Raw genomic sequence first — 22,261 nt, forward strand, 5'->3', positions numbered from 1 at the left:
CACAAAAAAAATTCGGTCAACCCACTTTGACTTTTTTTTGTGTGTGTATTTAGGGGGGAGACCCTAATTTCCCATCTAGTGGGGGGAAAATCCTAATTGGCTCATCTAGTGGGGGGGTAATACTAGTTAACCCAAAATTATTTAGGTGACGGTAATGCATAGACATCTCTGTATGCATGAAGGCTGTTTTTTTTTGTACATGGTTTTCCCAGCCATTCCCAAGTTGGTCAAACGAGGGTCGCTAAAACGTTCATTTTGTTTACATCTTTTAACCAAGTTTGACATTTCCATATCAACATTGTCGCTTTGGCCGAGTGGTTAAGGCGTGTGCCTGCTAAGTACATGGGGTTTCCCCGCGAGAGTTCGAATCTCTCAGGCGACGAAATTCTTGTTTTCAGTTAGACTGGTTGGGGATGTTCCGTCGAGTTCGAAGCAATGTTAAAACAATCACATATGACACATCACATTATTCACATATATGCTGACTTCAACTAGTGATTAGAGATACGAAGTGATTACTGTTAGAGATAGAGGATTAGTTTGTCAAAAATATTGTTAGTTGGGCATAGTAGTAATTTGCTATAGGTTGCACTTACTCACATAGGGTTATTATTACTTACGAGTTATGATGTTATAGCATTTCCAATGCAAACAGCTTTGAGAGGAAATAGCAACTTATCACTTTTATGAGCCAAAAATAATGGTCCAATGCAAGGGTGACAATGAGGATAGTTTTTCACTAAGTAACAATAAGATAACACTTGCTACGGAGATAGTTGTTGAGTTATGAACTTCGGATAGGATGTTTCATTCCTTCCATATTACAAAACTCATCAGACGGAATCAAACATCCCGTCTCGATATATTTCTTTTTTCTCCCGACAGAATAAAACATCCCGTCTGGAGTCCTAACAGCTAGTTTATATCGAGCACGGTCAGAAAATCAGAACGGTAAAAAACAATCAAAATTAAAACTTTGGTATATATACAACATTTGTTTCATTTCAACTCACACTTCTAACAATCATATTCTTCTTCAAAATCAGTTGAATTACTGTCAAATGGCATCTCAAGCAAGTGGTAGCACCCAAGCAAAAACAAAGAAGACATCGGTTCACTTTACCATTCCCGAATATCAAGGCGTATGTCTTGTTTGGATAAAAATTAGTGAAGACTTCGTTATTGGTGCTTTCCAAAATGCAAAAGGATTTTGGAATCGTGTAACAAATGAGTTCAATGAAATATGTGGGCATGGGTCGGATAGGTGTCCCGATTCAATTTTCGGTAGATGGAAGTATATTTCGAAAATGATAAACAAATTTGTTGTAATTATGAATAGGGTGGAGACTCGAAAAGCAAGTGGTACTACAATATAAAGTCGGGTAATTACAATTTCCTCAATTTATAAATTTTGTTTATGATTATCTTAGCCTAATTCTTTTCTTTTTTTTTAGTTGTCCAAGGCAAGGATAATGTACCAACTACAAGAAAAACAGTCTTTTGCGCTTGATCATTATTATGTTATACTTAAAGATAATCCAAAGTGGAGTAATATTTTTGAGACAGGGTTAACCCTCCCCACAAAGGGAAAAGGTCGCAAAAGTGATAGTGAAGATTCAACTTCTAATTCACCAAGTGTTGATGGAGTTGAAACGACGGGTTCTAAAGAAATTGAGCGTCTTTCTGGATCGAAGAAGGCCAAGTCCAAGAGGAACCTAGAAAAATCAGTTGGTATGTTGGAGGGTTTCTTTACATGTTCAGATGATAACTTTGCAAAGAACGCAAGTGAAACACAAAATTCCATAGAACTTAGGAAAATGGAGTTTGCAAATAGTAAAAGAGTTGTGGCGGCGAGGGAAGAAAAAAATCGGCTTCAATTCAAAAGATGCAATATGAAGCTAAGATTTTAGCTACAAATACGAGTGTCCTTCATCCCGATACTGTTTTTATAATAGAGCAACAACAAGTTGAAAAACGTGTTGAATGGGCAAAGGCTAGAGGTGGTTATAGCTCTAACTAAGTTTATGTAATATCTAGTATCTTCTTTTAATTAATGCATTGTCTATGTATTTTAATTTCAATGTATTTTTAATTAATGCACTATGTATTTTCTTTTCAATGTATGTATAATTAATGAACTATGCACTGTGTTGAATTAAACAAGATAATTCATTTCATAGAAATACAATTACCAATAAAATTAAAATACATTGTAATATAGTCAAATACATAGGAAATACATTACACTTTGGAACTTAATAATTCATTTTTGGAATTACATAAAACACAACTCATATTAAAACATAGGAAATACATCACACTTTGGAACTTCATAGTTCATTTTTGGAATTACATAAAACATAAAATTAATTCACTTAGTTCACGTTCATTCACTTTCATTTCCATTTTCCCCTCCTTCTCCCTCTGCATTCGACGAACTTGGATCATAAATTGGTGTTAGTGCATTGGGAATGTTCTCTATACCAGTCCAATTCCACACATGCTCAACTAAGTCCCATTAAAGATTAGTATGCGTAACTTCATTTCTAATTTTATTTCTTACTTGAATCATCTAATATACAAAATTAAATGAAAACCATCCTCTTCCTGGTAGAGCTTAGGTATTTTTTTAGTCCTCATACTTTTCCAATTACAAACTCCACTTTCACGTTCATTCTCAATAATCATATTATGCATTATAATGTATGCATTAATTATGTCCCCAAGAACAACAGTGCTATAACAACGCACATAAGCCTTAATAATATGACATCTTCCCTGCAAAACTCCAAACATACTCCTTTCAATATCTTTTTTTGCAGCTTTTTGACGCTGACTAAAGACCCTTTTATGACCGTTTGTTGGATAACGAATGGATTGAACAAATGTACCCTATTTAGGATAAATATCATCAGCAAGATAATATCCCATATCGTAGGTATTACCATTCACATCAAAATTAACAACAGGAGACTCACCTTGCTCTAATGATTCAAAAACATGAAAATGATGAATCACGTTAATATCATTATGTGAACCTGGTAAGCTGAAGAAGCAATGTCATATCCAACAGTGTTTGTCTGCAACGGCTTCAAGCATAAGAGTTGGTTCCTTCTTGTACCCAACATGTTGCCCAACCCATCCAGTTGGGCAATTCTTCCACACCCAGTGCATACAATCGATTGATCCAAGCATTCCTGGAAAATCACTTTCAGCATTTTCAGCTGATATCCTAGCAATGTCGGCCTCAGTTTGCCTTCTCAAGTACTTTTCCTCAAATGCGGTGGTTATTGTTTTGCACCAATACTTAAGAAATTCAGCTGTTGTAAAATCTCCAAGTTGAAAATATTGATCAGTTGAATCAGATGAACAATCAGTTGCTAATTGTTCAACTGCAGCTAATCCCTTTTGCAACCCAGAAATTACTTGCCGACCCACTCCATCCACCTTGTCTTAGCTTGGAAGTAGTTGTCGAATGCTGCAGCAGATTTCAATATATACGAGAAAATGTCTCTTTGTATCTTGTACCTTAGCCTAAACTTATGAGGAGGTCACATATAAAGTGTTGTGAAATAATCCCTTAATATAGATTGTATGCAACAGATTTCCCCGACAGCGGCGCCATTTTATGTTCAGCCTTTGATATGTGTTAGGATTTCGCCACACACACAAAAACACAACTTCTAAAGTACCTTACTCACGTGCAAGTTGAAATACACTTCTAGCAAGGGTTTCGTCTCGCACCTAAAGATTAGAACACTTGATTTACTTCACTGGAATTTACTACACGATGGAACTTGTGAGAATAATTTGATTTGTAATTATTTTTACTACCCTACTATATTGCTTGAACTTCAGCTGTTGTAAAATCTTCAAGTTGAAAATATTGATCAGTTGAATCAGATGAACAACCAGTTACTAATTGTTCAACTGCAGCTAATCCTTTCTGCTAGGGGTGCAAACGGATAGGTTCGGATGCGGATATGGTTGTATCCGAATCCGAATCCGAAAATTTATACCGATATCCGAATCCGACGAATATTAAAAAAATTATCCGAATCCGATTTCGGATATCCAAAACGGATATCGAATAATATCCGATCCAAAAATTAAAATTAATTAAAATTTTATTTGTTTTGAATAATTCATTTTACCATTATAAAAACTAGTATAAATATTATATTTGCCATTTATTATTATTATTTTGTTATTATAGTTTTATATTATTAGTTTATGATTTTATATAATATTTTGTACAATAAAAAATTAATAAATTAATTATATATAATAACTATTAATTTTTTAAATCGGATCGGATATTATCGGATGCGGATATGTCAGTATCCGAAACCAGTTCGGACATAAAAAAAATATCCGAATCCGAATCCAAAATTTTCGGATAATATCCGATTTTTCGAATACGAATTCGAATCGGATTCGAATATTTGGATATCCACTTGCACCCCTACCTTCTGCAACCCAAAAATTGCTTGCTAACCCACTCCATCCACTTTGTCCTAGCTTGGAAGTAGTCGTTGAATGCTGCAACAGATTTCAACATATATGAGAAAATGTCTCTTTGCATCTTGTACCTTAGCCTAAACTTATGAGGAGGCCACCTACAAGGTGTTGTGAAATAATCCCTCAGTATAGGTTGTATGCAATCGATTTCCCCGGCAGCGGCGCCATTTTATGTTCAACCTTCGATATGTGTTAGGATTTCGCCACACACACACAAAAACACAACTTCTAAAATACCTTACTTACGTGCACGTTGAAATACACTTCTAGCAAGGGTTTCGTCTCACACCTAAAGATTAGAACACTTGATTTACTTCAGTAGAATTTACTAGACGATGGAACTTGTGAGAATTATTTGATTTGTGATTATTTTTACTACCCTACTATGCTGCTTGAAATTCAAGTTATCAAAGCTTAAATATTCTAATTTTGCTTAATACAAGAGAGAGAGAGAGAGTTAAATCTACTTGTGTGAAATTAGTTCCATAGTTAAGAAGACTTCATCATGTTGTCTCTAACCTGTTTTGGGTTTATAGACAAACCCAAAATGGATTATATTAGAGCGACGATCACTAACAACATGCACATATCTTTAAGTTCATCTTGCTAGCATGAGAAATTGAATTGAGATTTCATCTCTGAAATACCATTTCAATTCCTGGTTCTATTCTACACCAGTCGTTCAATTTTCAAAGCCTGGTTTTACTAAAATGATCGCGCGCCGCGCGACTAGCCCCAATATCACCTGGGTCGCGCACACGACCTTGTCTAGAATTCCAGACTCCAAACTTGATCGATCACTGACATTTTGTGACATGATGTAAAATATAACATATACCTCTAAGCAATGATTCAAATCTCCTAAAACAGAGCTTGATCTTCACATGAGCTTCATTAACCCTCCACAATGGAGGGTTTAGCTCATGATCATAAGAATCAACAGAGATTTAATTAGAAGAAGTAGAAAAAGAGAAGAGAGAATTCTGATTTAATTTACACTTAAAAGAAAAGATTTTATTAGTAATTGGGAATGAAAGTTATTACAATGTTTAGACGTACAAAACTAGAAAACATAAAAGCTTGCTTAGAAAATGTAAATGACTAAGTTCTAAAAATGGAGTAGTAAAACTATTGAGTAAAGTTTTTTTTTATCTTTTTTCCCTTAAAAATGAAGACTCTGACTCTCTTAAGCATAAGAGAGGGCTTCAATTTTTCTTTCCACCCACGTGAATCAACTACTTTTTAATTCTACCACCTAATTTAATTAAGACTTTTATGCCAAAGTGCACAAAAGTCTTTCATAATTAATAATGGAGTTTGACTTGATTACACATTATGAGAGCGTGACTTGATCAATAATAGAGAACCAAATATTGTGGGTTCGCATAATAGGCCCCACATGTTTCGACCAGTGGTGGGTCTGAAAGTTGACTTTTTATAAAGTCCTGCCTTTGTGTAGGGCTTGTCACACTAATCGTTCTGATGGTTCACTTGTCGAAATTGGAGTCCAGGTTCAGAAGATATACACATCGGAAATTTGATATTTTTTGGCACGTTAACCTTGTTATGACCTGGAAATATCATGTTTGAGTCATAAGCTTTAATCAGGCTTCATTAAGCTTCACATGGGCTAAATCAGAATATTTCATGTAGATACTATTCCGTGCTTAAATACTGGCTTTATTCTCATTTTTTCGTTGATTGCGAAAACCTGTAAAAGCACAAAAATACAATTAATTCATGATTATTACACACATAATTAACCAAAATATTATGTCTCTACGAGGTTTTATATTACAGTTTTGGGCGCTTATCAGTAGTCGTTGAATACTGCAACAGATTTCAACATATATGAGAAAATGTCTCTTTGCATTTTGTACCTTCGCCTAAACTTATGAGGAGGCCACCTACAAGGTGTTGTGAAATAATCTCTCAATATAGCTTATTTACGTACATCACCACCATCTCTAAACGTATATGCTCTACCCAACACAAATCCACCTCACTTATCTATATCCACATCTTCAATGACTATTTGAGCTATTAATGCCCCAACAGTGAATAATAATTGTCTCCTCCTCCTCCTTCGCCTAACCATATCATTATGCTCATTTCTTACTCTTTCCATATAGTCATCTTGAGCGTCATCAACACCAGAAGATGAACTACTACTAGGTGCAAATAAACTTTGGTTGAATACAATATTATCTTGTCTAGACATTTTTTTTCAATAGTGATTATCACTTGGTTGTGGGGAAGAAGATTGTTGTTTGATCTGGAAGAAGAGTAAAACGAAATATGTAGTAGTCATATGTGATAGCTAGATTTTGGACCACTCCAATTGACAACACATTCTATCAAAATGTACTATACTGATCATGATGGATTTACATGACAACATATACCCTCAATAGTACCATCAATAATTCCAAAGTACCAAAGTCGCAGGACAAGTGACCTGTTTTCCAGACGGGATGTTTCATTCTGTCTCTGTATACCGGTTTTCATTCCGTCTCGGTTTACCAGATGGAATGAAACATCCCCAATGGTATTGATTCTGAGTAAGAATGAAAGTAAGAAAACACACCTCCATAATAATGGTAAAAGACTTGCCACACGGTAAAAGACTTATAACACCATATATCTTTAATGACATTAGTACTTCAAAAGACTTGCCGCATGCGAATAAGAGAGCTAGGGGCCGTGGCACTCGCAGCACTTCCTCAAAAAAAAAAAAAAAAAGATTCATCCTATTCATATGCTATTCTCTCATGATTAACCCAACCAAACCCACCCAAAAACAAGAACCCACTAACCCTCACTTACTCTCTCTCTCTCATTCGGCTCCACTAGTTATGGTTTCTTGCTTACTACATGTAAATTCATTCCGATTCAAAGACTTTTTTTTTTGCTAGGTTCAAACCAACACTCTTAGTTGAAAGTGCTTCAATTCTTATTCTATCTATACAAAATAGTGCTCATGTTAGGTTGAGTGCGTCGATTCTACGTAAGATTGAATCTAATTCTTTTGGTTATCCAATTTAAATCTCCTTGTGATCCGAACTTGCCTCATAACGAAACCAAACCGATAATTCCTTGAGGATTTGATCTGAATAAGATCCAATTTTGTCGTGCATCATATTTGCATAACCTAAAAGCGTAATAAAGTTGTTTCTAGCTAGTAAGGATCGCTATGCCCCAAAGTTTTGGTTGGACCATATCTTGTGACTGCTCAACCATTGTTTTTAATAGGGGTGCCACTTTTTTCCGATAATCCGAAATCCGATCCGATATTTTTCCGAATTTGACAAAGATATTTGTGTTTCGATTTCCAAAATTCCAATATCCGAATTTTTCGAAAAATAATTTGATAGGAATTTGATGTGTTTTCAAAATCCGATCCGATTTCCAATTAATTTCCAAATTTTTAACATTTATTATCGTCAATTATCACATATAACAACATTAAACAACAAATTCCCATCATATTTGAAAACCAAGAAATACCAAACACATATATAGTTACACACTCTACGAAAGCATCCCACATTATTTTTTCTTTTTTATAATACATTTATTGCTATCGTTTTATATGAATTTTGATATTTATCTAATATTTGTTTTGTGATTGGGTTCGAAATATTAGTTTTAAAAAAATGAGTTTTTTTTTCGGTATGTTTGGTTGTCTGGGCGGCTCACCCTCACTTAATTTTCTGGCTCCGCCACTGGCCGCATGGTAATAGAGTTTATCTCTAAATATTTACAAAATGGTTGAATTGTCTGTAGAAGTATAATTTGGTGAAATATAATTATTATAATAAAGCTTGTAAGCATATCCAACCAACTTGGCTGGTGGAATTTCGCCTGCATAGGAGTGTCTCGATCATTCTATGATGACAATTTATGCCTACCTAGATGTCTAGTTTTTCCACGTGCATACTTGACATGCATATTGGTTTGTTACCTTGAGTTGAAAAGAACCTCTATATATAATTGTATCTTTATGCTTTGTCCTAGCAATTGATGTTTATTCTCTTAATGTTCCCTTTGTAATTCCCAACCACCATAAGTTTGATAATTCCCTATGTTGCCTTGATAATTTCTTCTATTTGACTGGTTATTGTGATCTTGAGGTAGAGAATTCCTTGTTGCAGAAAAAAAAAAGAGAATTATTGTCATTTATCCGACCAATATGGTGTATTTGTCTTCTCCATTATGATTAGTTGAAGGAGTTAATATTATTTTTGGCACCATTTAACCTATTTGATATTTGATAAAAGAAATTGAAGAAAGTTATGAAGACTGAAATGATATTTGATTGAAAAAAATTATACAAAGAAAGTAATTAAGAAATTGAGCTTTTGATGGTGTTTTAATAGATGATCTAAGCATCATGAAGTTTATGGCTCTGATACCACGAAAATAAATTAGATGAGAAAAGAAACACTAACTTAAAATATAAAATATTATTTCACTATTTATATATTACAAAGTATCAGTTATCTATACAAGCTAGTGTACAATATTTGAGCATGTTACAAGTTTGTTAAAATCAATTATACATAACTTTGTTGACAAGGATAAATTACTAAGCTAACTGTTGTTGAACTGACATTTTGATATGATGAGTTGCATGTCCTTCTTACTGTTGCTTTTCTATTCTTCTTTAGCGCGCTCTAGGTTGCTCATATATTAGGTATTTCATTTTCACTTAACTACATTGATGTTTATTACCTATTACCTTACATCGTATCCATAATAATGTTGTTTGATAATATTTGTCATTTAATGTTATAAATCAATAACACCTCTCACTGGTCCTACATTTGTGTAAGTTTAGTAAAATAAAAATGTACAATAATAATTCACAAGATATAAATAGGCGTGAACTACTAAATGGTTTAGACACTCAAGTTTTTGGAATGTTACGGCCTAATTTTTGTGTTTCCAGTCTTAAGTTTCAACCTATTATAGATTTTGAACCATTAGTCAGTTAGTGGGTTATACACGAATGCACCGTCAAGGTTGGTATTCTGCTTAAAACTAACACAAATTCTCTTAGGGGTGGCTCAAGGCAATCGGGGGCCCTAAGCAAAGTTCCAATAAATAAAATTGTTACATCTTATAGATTTGTTTACGTTGTTATTTCATAACAATCTAAACCCTTAGTTTATTTAACAAAAAAATTAGAAGATAAAAATTATTGTAAAAATTGATCATAACATTTTCTGTTTTTTTTTTCTTGAATAATCTCCTCACAAACTTTTTTTTTTGTATATAATTGAATTTTATTAATAAAAAGAAGATAAATACAAAGTGAAGTAGAAACATAAAAGTGTTGTGAGGGAGATCCTCACAAACATAGAGATCCAAGACAAGACACTATAAATACACGAGGAAGGCTGAAAGAATAAAAAAAATGTCTTACAGTACAGCTTGAACACCGTAGCAGATCATGGCCAAACAACAATGTCACAAACTTGAAATTTCAATAAATTTATTTAACAAAGAGAGAGAGAAAAAAAAAAAAAATTCTACACCAAATTAAACAATATAGAAAAACCAAAGAAAGCAAAAGAATGATAGAGATAAGATTGAAGTGATGGCTTCAATGCCTCACATTTGATAATTTGTCATAGGGTGATGAAGAAGTTTAATTAGTTATGGAGGCGTGCTAATTTATTTGTTGGAGAAGGCGAAAACGCGAGAGAAACGAAGGAGTTTAATGCGATTTTTTAATTTCCAATTTTCTAAAGTAAAAACGTTTATCTAACCGATTAAAATAAATGAAAAAACAATAGTAAGTTTTTTTTCGCAATAAAATAATAAGAGACTGTACGTGTACTAGAATATATTGGGGTCCCCTGGACTGCCGGTCCCAAACAGTTGCTTTTTTTGCTATAGGGTAGAGCGGGCCCTGTTATTCTCTACCATTTTATATTCAACTATCAAGTTTAATTTATATAAGAAATGTCAAAAAGTAATGTGGATTAGTTGCTTTAATCCACGTCATCGATAAGAAAATTGACACTATACATTAAAAAGTGGGTTGCCACACGGATTTTATTGAGTTGCTTGCGTCTAGGGATAAAACAAAATTGATGGTCTTTTCACTTTGCGTCCAATTGGTCCAAATACAGGACCCTCACTTTTTCCTAACTAGTAGTAGTATGAGTTCTGGAGCTGAGATTCTTTTTATGGTTGGCGAATGAACACATTCCCACATAGATTCGACGTGGGGAATGCTCACATTTTCCTCTGTTGCTCTTATGCTTAATTTGAAATAATAGGAAATTGTAGCAAGGAAGTTAGGTGCTAAGATTTAGTGGTCGACAACTCTTTTAATAACAACAAAATAATCTTGACGAATGTACGTAGAGGGTAATGTAATAGAGTCTTTTGTAAGGTAACTAGGTAAGTATGGCGTGTTCTACTCATGAATATATTGCGTGATCTTGAACCATAATGTTGTTCGAAGGTGTATCAATTAATCAGCACGTGTCCCCTACTTTTCCAATTAAATTCCCTACATATATATTATTAATAGACGGCTGAACCCACCTAATGTTTTTTGGGATTGAGGTGCGGAAAATTCAAACCATAATGAGCCGGATTCACAGCACTAGTTAGTTGTTAATCATTTATTTATTAATCATTAAAATTTTAATTAGAAAATATAAATAGAAGCAGAAGCTGAGCGCAATCCATTTTTTTCGTTGGCACACACAAAAAGAATAAAGAATGCGAAAGGGGTGAAGATCGAAGAAGAATTATAGTTTGATGATTGTTGCTGTTATGTAATAATAAAAAGAAATGGAATTGCTGTGGAGTAGATGTAGCGCACCAGATCCTTGGCATTTTCTTTTTGCTCTTTACTTCGTTTTCTTCTTCTTTGCTGCCAGATTCTTTTTGGATAATTTCGTTTACAAGGTACTAGAATTTTTTTTTTTTTTTTTTTTTTTTTCTTCTTGCTACTTTTACTTGTTGGAGGATGAAGTAGGAATCTATAAGTTTTTTTTTTAGAGAAACAACTAGTATCTTATGTTTCCAATGAGTTTAAATTGATACTCATTTAAGTTCATTATCCAATGGTCTCAAGAAATGTATATGCCTTGCTTTAGTTATTTTTAACTCAGCCATATGATCCCCATGCCGACGGATATTACTAGGAAGGTTCTTCTTGTCTTGTATATGTCGGGCCATCTTTGATAGGCAATACGAATCTATGATTAAGCTCAACTTTGACATTTGATTCTATGAAGATCAAAATTTTAGACTGAACTTCCACTTACAAATGTTTTTTAAATTTTCAGAAGCTCGCAATATGGTTCAGTGTTGGAGCTGCTTTAGAAAAGATCGATGAAGCAAAACGTGCAAAGATTGTTAAATGCTCAGAGTCTATGTGGAAGCTGACATATTATGCCACTGTTGAAACATTTGTTCTAACAATTGCCTACCACGAATACTGGTTCAGAGATACAGATCAATATTTGAGAGGATGGCCAGATCAAGAGCTGAAGTGAGTACTGTAGTCTTAGTAATTGCTCCAGTGTATATCTGTGTTTGAACCTGTATTGAAATTCATTTTAGAACTAGTTAACTCACTCGGGTAACTAAGTGGAAGCATGAGAGATTGAGGCAGAACTCTTATTCATTCCCCTTTTTTTTAACAAACCTGAGAAGTAATGTTTATTGTAAGGTCTCCAAGTTAATGTGAAACTTTCATTGCCTCTTCAACATTTGGTAGCTTAGGAGGTACAACTTGGAGACTATTCATAAATTTGGATGTTATGTTTTAGTTTTTCTTGCCAAAAGTCAAGGATTGAGTTAAGCAACTGTTAGATATTTCAGTAATTCAGGGAAGTAGCATTTACCTTCTAAAAAATACCTTTGTGCTTGCTAGATGGACAATGAATAATGAAAGTCCATAAAAAAGTTGATAAAAAGATGCAATATTTATTATGGTCACATGGATTATACGTGCACCCCCTGAGATATCCAGTATGTTAGTAGAGAACCAACTAACATGGACAAGTTTGGAAATTTTTGAAGTAGTATTTTTACCTTATGTTGATATCGTCTTTGGAAAGTTATATTTTCTGTAAGCTTAGAGTTTGGATAATTTTGAAACAGAATTTTAATTTTTTGCTCGACCTCATTGCTTTTGTTGTTGCACAAGTAACACAATGTTGCATGTACAACTTGGTGCTCATGCAGACGCTCCCCTTGTCACACCTTAGAACCTAGTTACGTTCCGAGGAACAACTCATAGTGTGAATATGCATATGCCTTTTTACAGCCCTTTTAACTATATTACAGTGAACTAGTAAAGTGCTTTATCTACATGAAAAATTGATACTTATAGTTCTATGCTCTTATTGCCTTCTCTTTGTTGTTTTTTTTTTACTGAGTTTCCTTAGTTCTGACTACTTTCCTGTTTAGGTTTGCTGTGAAGCTATTGTACATGTGCCAATGTGGATTTTACGTTTACAGCATTGCTGCGCTCCTTACATGGGAAACTCGAAGGAAAGATTTCTCCATAATGATGTCTCATCATGTCATTACCGTTTTCCTGATTGGCTACTCTTACATTACAAGGTATTAATGTTTATGCGTTATTTTAGAACAGCATTTTAGTTCAAAATAGATTCATAGAGTCATACTATTTTGATAGCGCAATAACATTTTTTAATGGTACTATTTCATATTCGTCTCTTTAAAGTTTTCCATTATGTTTACCAAATGGTAGAGAGGAAAATAAAACGTAAAAGAATAAAATAACTTCTTTTAAAGGAGGATGCTGGGCATTCTTAGCTGAGATAAAGATAAAGCACATGGAGGATTTGTAAAACGTTTTACCTTTTTGAGGAGTGTCTGACCTGGCCATCAATTGGGGAATCTTTGTTTCTTTGTTAGTTAGTTGGCTTAATATATATATATATATATATATATATATATATATATATATATATATATATATTCATTTGCTCAAGTATAGAAGGGTATAGGGAGTTTTAAATGAGGCTTTCTTGCGAGTCTTGGGCTAGTGGTTTTGGAAATTTGGAATGAACTGAATAGTTTGTGAACAACAGTAACTTCAGTTACAGGCGAGGAGTGTTTGGTTTGGAAAGTGAAGGAGTGAATGGTCAATCACCCTTTATAACTGTAGTGTCTAGAGAAGCAAACTTAGATCTTTGGAAGTTTGGGGGATTACAAGATAACCTCTTTGAATATACTGGGAAATTTTGTTAAGGTTTAGGAAGATAAGTGGGTAGAGTCTTCCTTTATGTTTTTAAGTCTTTAGACTAAGTTTTGGCGAGAAGAAGATGGACTACAGGGATTCAGGAATTATCAAGATTGCTTGGACTTTTACTTCAGAAGATATCCGAATGATTTGGAAGTGGACCACTTGGCTATACTTTTTAAGGTATTGTTTCTTTGTGCTCTATCTGGAATGATGCAAACCTTTTGTGTCTAGTCGTTTTATTTTCATTTAGGCAGCATCCTATTTATGATTCTGGTTGAAGAGGACGAGAATATTAAGTTCAATTTGAAGTGCAAGCTCATTTCAAATCAATGGTTGTGAGAGGCTGCGAGCTGAGCTAAGATATGGTGATCTTACAGAGTCTAGGGTTTCAGGCCATATGACATTTCACATTCAGTGTTGAAAATATCGCGTCATATTGGGATCTTTAAGATTTCCAACTTGAAATGTGCATATTGCAAAGTTGCAGTGATCAAATGGTTCATGTTTTTTATGGGCGCTTTATTTCTATTATTTGTGAAGGATTTGACAACCGTCATGTGAAGTTCACATCTTTTTGAATTGACCTCAGTCCACATTGCATATTGGATATCTGGCGATTTATGACAGTGGGATATTGGGCTCAACGTGTTCTAGGTTAGGTGCATGTGCTGCCCAATTCCAAATTGGATCAACTCCTTTGGAGCATATCTGAACAGTTCCTGTTGAACTTCATTGAGGGCTCAGAGTCAGTTAATGTAAATATTACATGAACTATTAATTTGTTCCAAGCTTTAGTGATTATTGGGCCATGACCTTGTAAGTTACGATTGGACAAATTCTATTGGGTCCAACAGTCTACAGGGAATCCCATATCTTGCTGTTTAATGGTTTTTGCAACTGGCAATTATGAAGGAGTGCTTTGTTCTGGTTCAATAGATCATATTGTGTCGTGAATATACCTGTCTGTCAATGTTTATGAAAATTCTTACATTCTGTAGACGAAGTTCTTGTGATTTTAACATCATTGTTTTATCACGTGTTATTATATCCTGATTTTATCAGCTAAATATACATGTGGCATATATATACATGTATATTAGTTTATAGTTTCAAGTATATTGGTTTAGAGGGTTCCTTGTGCATGGAAACGGTTAAGGGAAAACTCATCTCCCACAAATTTGGTCTTTGATGCTTCAGGAAAATTTTACAACTACATTGTGATCATAAGTAGCTCTTCTGTGGAAAGGGATTAATCAAGATAATATTCAATCTCCCACAAGAATGTTTACATTCTGTTGCCCCAGAAAATTGAGCAAATACCATATTTGAATGCTGCTCTACTCTGGAAAATTTCATAGATGTTAGATTAGAGTGCCGTGCCCACCATCTACCTTTTCCCCTCCCTCCTCCCTCCCCTCTCCCTCTCAAATATTATTCTCATTGATTTGGCAGTTTGTGTTCACCTTCCTTTCCTCTCTATGTAGATTTTTAATGGAATTGATATTGTATTTTGAATTATTGGGCACAGCCACTAAGGAAAAAATTGACTCATTCTGCAAATAAGTTACAAATTATATATAAGAAAACGATGAAACTAAAACCAGTTAAACCTATCTTGTAGCTTTTTCCGGATCGGGTCAGTTATTCTTGCCCTGCATGATGCAAGTGACGTTTTCTTGGAAGCAGCTAAAGTCTTTAAATATTCTGGGAAGGAACTTGCAGCTAGTGTGTTCTTTGGGTTTTTCGCTGTCTCATGGGTTGTACTGCGGTTAATCTTCTTTCCATTTTGGGTGATCAAGACAACAAGGTATTCCACCACTATTTCTCTTTTTTAGTTAGATTGGCTGAACTACTTTTATATGTGCTCATCCATTTTTGTTGGGTTGACATTCTCCAGCTATGATTTCATCAAAATCTTGATGGTGTCCGATGATTCCAACAGATCGTATTACTATGTGTACAATACAATGCTCATAAGCTTGCTCATATTCCATATATACTGGTGGATTCTTATTTACTCAATGATCAGAAAGCAATTGAATAATAAAGGACAAGTGGGAGAAGATATTCGATCAGGTATTTTAACATGTTGCTGTTGAAGTATATACTACTCCACTTTCAAGAAAGTTGCTACTTTACTTGCCAGAGGTAGAATCATGAACAGTAGGAGGGTCATCAATTATATAGTTTTTTTAACATAAATTAGAGATACCAATTTAATACTCGGTTAAATATAAACTGATAGCTTTTTACGTGTTTTTTTTTAGCAACAAAAGATGGCAATTGCTTTATATGTCTGGAGACAACCCCCCCCCCCAACACACACACACTCTTTCCTCCCGTTTTGCAGTCTTAAAACAGCAGTACGTATTGGTTCCACTTCGACCCATTTAGTTTGAAGACCATGCTCTAGGACTCTTTCCTAATTAACCCTTGTGCAAATTCAAAGAAATACTAAAAAGACTTTAATGGCTGAGACACACAGAAAGATTAGGGCGGCTGGTGTAACCCCAATATTCCAATATTACTAAACGGTTATACTAAACACTGAATGCATATAAAGCTTCTGAGTGGAGTGAGAAATGCCGACTGAGCATGTTATGAACTGAAGTAAAGAAATATAGCATGCAATCGTAAATTACTGAAAGTTTTGCAGTTATCATACTTAATCATCGTTTTTTACTTCTTTCTTATAATTGGGGTAAGCAGTCTCTCTCAGATATGATTAATATGTTTTTGTTGCCCCAAAATTTTTTCCCTATTTAACTTCTCTAGACAAAATGCAGATTCAGATGATGATTGATTAGAGGACAGATGGGGATTGATTAAAAGAAGAAAGACTGTGTTTGATGAAATGGATTTCAAGCTGAAATTTCAGTTCACTGTGGTAATGATGCAGATCTGTGATCAAATGGTTTTAACCAGGAGCTACCATTGAAATTTTTTTGTTCTTCTCTTTCTTCTTTAAAATGTAACTCTCTTTTATATTCGCGTCCTTTAAAGGAAAAGTGTCAACATGCACATATTCGCCTAATGGCATCTGATGTATATTAGGTTACTCTGTATCATTACCTGAAGTGCTGCTTCACCAGTGTTCTATGGTTGGTCTTTCTAAGAAACGATATAGCAGTTGAAGATTGGCTTGACCAGTGTTGTGAGGTTAGTCATAGTAGTTGAAAGATTGGTTCCTTTTGTTCAAATGGAGATGGGGATACTTTGTTGTAAGAGATAGAAACACTTTGAGTTGACAATTAGTTCGGTTAACATACAGTAATTTCTTGAATGAAATGGCTTACAAATGTTTCTAATGTTTTCTCCTGTTACTTGATCTGCCACCTGTGGCCTTGTGGGACTTGTGGAGTTGAATGTTTGCACCCGTCTTGAGACAGGAAAATAAGTGCTCGTATTGTTCATAAACTCAGTGTGAAAACTGTGACGCATGCATCACCAACTAATACACTGAAATTAAATGATTTTGTGAGCGTTTATCCTAAGAATTTGGTTTAGAGAAGCACTCGAGTCAACTGTTACGGTTCTGGCCAATGATCTAACTGTTATGGTTCTGGCCAATGATCTAACATTTTGACAGAATGAAAAGTAATAAATATGCAAGCACCCCTCGCGTATAGAACAAACTTGTTAACTTACAAGATCTGATCAAAAAATAAAAAATTTATAAACTTGCTAAATATAATATCCAAAATGGTGAAAATGAATGGTCTATAATTAGTCAAATTTTATAAACTGCTAATTACATTTGGCAAGTTTGAAATTTTTTGATTTTTTTTATTATTTATGACAATATTTAGAATAGTTGGGAGATCATAACTACAAAAAATTAGCTTAATCTAAAACTTATAAATGCCATAACGATTTTGAGTTTGTTTACATGATAAAATATGTCTCTTTTTTTTTTCGTTAATACCTTATATATATATCATCAAACTTAAACCAAAATAGGCAGAACATTGTGAGCCAGGACACACTGTGGAAGCTGACACACTTGCTGCTGATGGTATGCCCATTTCGTCGACAAGTGTGCCTCTCCATTCTCTCTCCTACTTATCCACTTAAATTTACAATAAGCAAAGGAAGAACTTAATCTAATCACATAGTCTCTCAAGCTCTCATACTGCCAAGAACATGTTGGGCTAGTAAGAGCCTTGATGCTTTCTGAACAGTCCCCTTCTATCAAAACCTCAGTCCATCCTGATGCTAGCGCCAACCCTACAGCTACCTCTGCAGCCACCATCTCAGCTTCCTCTGCTGATCTGGCTTGGTACCTTCTAGTGCCAGCCCCCACTATCTTTCCTTCGTTGTTCCAAGCAATTGTACCAACTGCTGCCCTTCTTGTTGCGACCTGGAAAGAAGCATCAAACTGAATATTAATACACTCATTTGGTATAATAGGAAAAACATACTCAATATCAAATTGAGTATCAGGTAGTTTATGAGCAATAGATTATCCATGCGCCAAGTTGCATGTAGCTAAGCTAGCATAGCACTTTTCTGCTTCCATCTCACTCCTTCTGATTATGCTTTCTCTGTTTAGTGGTTTATGCTTGAACTTGGCTTCATTTCTGGCTTTCCAGATGTTGTGTAGTAGATAGCATGCTTGTACCCCAGCTTGGGATACATGTTGCCTTTTACTGTTGCTCCAGCTTAGGAACTTGGAGACCCAATCTTTGACCACATTCTTCCCATGATCCTCCATTCTCAGGTCCATGCCTGATGAGAACCACAAGGCTCTAGACCATTCACATTCAAAGAACAGATGAACATTATTTTCCATCAGAGTTGAATAGAGAGGGCAGGAGAAGTCTCCCACCATCTTCCTAGATGCCAGCCTATCCCCTATTGGTAAAGCTTCCATATAGACCTTCTAAAGGAACATATGGATATTGGCTGGCAATCTAGTCTTCCAGAGAAGCTTAACTGCATGAGAGTTGAAACTAGAACTCTGCCCTACATATTTATCTTTGGTCAGATACTTGTAGGCAATTTCACAGTGAACCTTCCAGACTTCTCTTCACTCCAGACCATCTTGTCCTTCCCCAGGCCCAATGGTCTGATCACCACCTTTTTAATTCTGTCTGCTAGAATTGGTGGGAAAAAAGCTTTGAGTTTAGCCTCATCCCAACCAGTCCTATCCTCTTTGAATAAATCAGCCACATGGAGATTATCAAGTCTAGAATCCTCCACTCCTAACTCTCTCAGAGTCTTTGGATTTCTATTGCTAACCACCCAAGGGTCATCCAAAATAGAAGTGGAGGTTCCATTATGAATCCCCTAGATCAGACCCCCACTAATGAGATTGAAAGTTCTGTGTATGCCTTTCCAAAAGAAAGAGGCATACCTAGGAGGCTTCCAAACATCCCCAATCCAGTTTTTTCCATAAATGCTTGCAAGGGTTTTTGTCCATATAGAGTTAATATCAGTAGTTGCTTTCCAAGGAAGTTTTGCTAGCATAGCTAGATTCATTTCCCTCATCTTTCTGAACCCCAAGCCTCCTACAGACTTGGGTTTACATAAGTTATCCCACCCAATGGTATAGACACTTTTTGACTCCTCATTCCCATGCCAAAAGAAGTCTTTGCAAGCTTTATCAATCTTGTTACATGTAGACATAGGGAGCATATATGTAGCCATAGCATACAAGGAGGTAGCTTGTATCACAGACTGGATCATAGTAGCCCTACCAGCCTGAGATAACACCTTAGCTTTCCACCTTTTGATCTTATTATGTATTTTATCAACTAAATAATCAAAGTCTTCTGCCTTCTTTTGCGAAAGCATGATAGGTATGCCCAAATATTTATCTTTTGGGTCAAACAATCTCATCTTCCAAAACTTTTTCAGCTTGAGTTTATTTCTAAACTTGATATTTCTACTGCAAAACATGCTAGATTTATCAAAGTTTATAAGCTGGCCAGAAGCAGCACAGTATTCTTGAAGAATCCTTTTTAGATGCCCCCCCTCCTCTAGGTTGCCTCTGGTGAACAGTATTAAATCATCAGCATAGGTGAAATATAGGTGGAGTCTCTTCTGATTTTAATCCCATGTAGTTGCTCTTCAGCCTCAGCTTTAACAATCATCCTAGAGAGGGCCTCAGACATGATGATAAAAAGATAAGGGGATAGGGGGTCCCCTTGTCTGAGGCCCCTCTCCGGAATAATCTTATTGAGAGGGCTGCCATTAAGCAGCACTTAGAAAGACACAGTGGATAAGCACTGTTGGATCAGATTTCTCCAAGTTTGATTAAACCCTAGTCTTTCAAAAATATTATCCACCAAAGACCATTCCACCCTATCATAGGCTTTTGCCATATCCAACTTTAAAGCTATCCACCCATGACCTTTATCTTTTATATGTTTCATCTCACAGGCCAGCCCTGTGTTATCCCCTATATTTCTTCCTTTTATGAAAGCTCCTTGGAAGGGGGAAACAATCTTATTCAAGTGACACTTAAGTTTATTGGCCAAGATCTTGGAGATCACCTTGTAGCAGAAGTTGCACAGGCTGATAGGCCTAAAATTTGCCACAGTCTCAGGATTACTAGTTTTGGGAATGAGAGCAATGAAAGTTTCATTAAAGGTAGGGTTTAAAACTCCTTTGGTGAAGAAGTCCCTCACAAAGGCAACAATGCTCTTGCCTACAATATCCCAAGTGTTTTGATAAAAACAACCTTGGAATCCATCAGGACCAGGAGCTTTTAAGCTCCCCATCTTTCTAATCACTCTCCAAATATCCTCATAAGTAGGAACATCAATCAGAATATCATTCTCCCTTTCAGAGATGCAGGGGTGGAATAAACTAAGGATATTCTCATTTACTTGAGGGTGATCAGAGCTGAAAAGAGTTTGGAAGTAGGAGTTGATATTGTTTCCCACTTCAACTCTTCCCACACTCCAGCCACCCCCATTCTTGTGAAGCCTCTCTATCTTATTCTTCCTTCTTCTGTAAATGGTAGAGAGATGGAAAAATCTAGTGTTCCTCCCTCCATCTTTCAGCCAATGAGTGGTGGATTTCTGTTTCCAAAAGCTCTCCTCCTTAGCCAACCAATCAAGCAGCTCAGATTTTAAGACCCTAGGTCTTTCATAATTCGTTAATGAGAAAAGTTTCTTCAAAACATAATCCAACTCTTTATTCACTTTATTTATATTAGTAAAGATATTACCAAACACCTTTTTATTCCAAATAGTAAGATGTTGTTGTGTTATCTTATGTTTAAAGATGACATTTACATCAGGCAGACCATGGGTAATAGAGTTTCAAGCAGTATCAATCACAGGCATGCAAGAAGAATCAGAGAACCACATGTTATAGAACCTAAAAGGTTTTTCATGTTTCATATTAAATTCAGCAGTGGCAGTGAGATTAATCATGATGCATAAGTGATCAGAGGTGGCATTAACAACATTAGTAGCTTTCATATTAGGAAACTGGAGAATCCAGTCATCCGTGGCCAATACTCTATCTAATCTCTCTATGATATGATCATGAGGTCTTCTATTATTACTCCAAGTATATTTAGGGCCATCAAAACCTAGGTCAAAAAGACCCAGATCATTAATCAGATCATTAAACTCCGTCATGCTTCTATCAAAAATACTATTGCCACCTATCTTTTCATCCAGGGAAGTAATCGCATTAAAATCCCCAAACAGACACCAAGGTCCAGGGATCATTGTGGCTACTTCCCTGAGCTCAGTCCAAACTCTATGCCTATTACTGGCAACCGGTTCACCATACACAAAGGAGAAAAACCAGTCATTATTACAATGGTAATTACTAAGTTTACCTGTCACTTGGTTACGAGAAGCTCCCAAGATTTCCAGGTCCACACCTTCTTTCCAGAGCACAGCTAGCCCCCCACTGCGGACCAGAGTTGGAACACTGAAGCTACCACTATACTTAACCATCCTACTAATCTTCTTTATTCTATCACAGCCAACCTTAGTTTCAGACAAACAGACAATATCAGGGTCAAACTTTCCCACTAAGTCCTTTAGATTTTGAACTGCCGTGGAGGAACTAATTCCCCAGCAGTTCTAGGTTTGTATCATGGTTGACGAGGCAGCTGTTGTGGGACAGCTACCGCGAACCCTGGAGGAGACCTCAGACCCCCACTGCTTTCAGACTCATCACCAACCAGCTTTGCCTTCTCATAACCACTGAGAACCTTATCAGGACTCCTAGACAAAAGGGAGCACTCACCTATACTATGTTGCTTTCCCTTGAAAACATATCTTCTAACTACTGACGAATCATCGATAGCTAAAGGCTGAGGTTGCTTAAACAGAGATATACTGTCCTCAGACTCATACCCTCCCTATTCATTACTCCCTTGTACAAGATCCACTGGTGCAAATCCTAAACACACTTCCTCATGTGTTCCAGCATTTTGAACTTCCAAGTTTGGAACCAACTCTTCAGAGTACACATCTTCTCCCCATTCTGTGAAAGCGTCCGATGGGATTTGGTCTTCCGGAA

General features: G+C 35.6%; 1 protein-coding gene and 1 non-coding gene across 2 annotated transcripts; both read left to right on the forward strand.

Moving 5' to 3' along the window:
* Nucleotides 1–300: 300 nt before the first annotated feature.
* On the forward strand, nucleotides 301–382 carry TRNAS-GCU (transfer RNA serine (anticodon GCU)). The gene has a single exon. It is a non-coding gene; the product is annotated as a tRNA-Ser (tRNA).
* Nucleotides 383–11,084: 10,702 nt separating this feature from the next.
* LOH2 (LAG1 homolog 2) lies at nucleotides 11,085–17,076 on the forward strand. Its single transcript, XM_086566308.1, has 6 exons — nucleotides 11,085–11,451; nucleotides 11,835–12,040; nucleotides 12,964–13,119; nucleotides 15,390–15,575; nucleotides 15,666–15,844; nucleotides 16,555–17,076. The coding sequence occupies exons 1-6, from the start codon at nucleotides 11,335–11,337 to the stop codon at nucleotides 16,569–16,571; spliced, it is 861 nt and encodes a 286-aa protein (XP_086422434.1). The 5' UTR covers nucleotides 11,085–11,334; the 3' UTR covers nucleotides 16,572–17,076.
* Nucleotides 17,077–22,261: the final 5,185 nt, after the last annotated feature.

This window comes from Coptis chinensis, chromosome 6 (assembly GCF_015680905.1).
Source record: "Coptis chinensis isolate HL-2020 chromosome 6, ASM1568090v1, whole genome shotgun sequence".
NCBI lineage: Eukaryota > Viridiplantae > Streptophyta > Magnoliopsida > Ranunculales > Ranunculaceae > Coptis > Coptis chinensis.

Excerpts from the sequence above, each read along its gene's own strand:
- LOH2 (XM_086566308.1), top strand. The coding sequence starts at position 11,335 with ATGGAATTGCTGTGGAGTAGATGTAGCGCACCAGATCCTTGGCATTTT. Across the intron at positions 12,041-12,963 it reads TGGCCAGATCAAGAGCTGAA|GTTTGCTGTGAAGCTATTGT; the intron begins GTGAGTACTGTA and ends TTTCCTGTTTAG. Across the intron at positions 15,576-15,665 it reads TGGGTGATCAAGACAACAAG|CTATGATTTCATCAAAATCT; the intron begins GTATTCCACCAC and ends GACATTCTCCAG.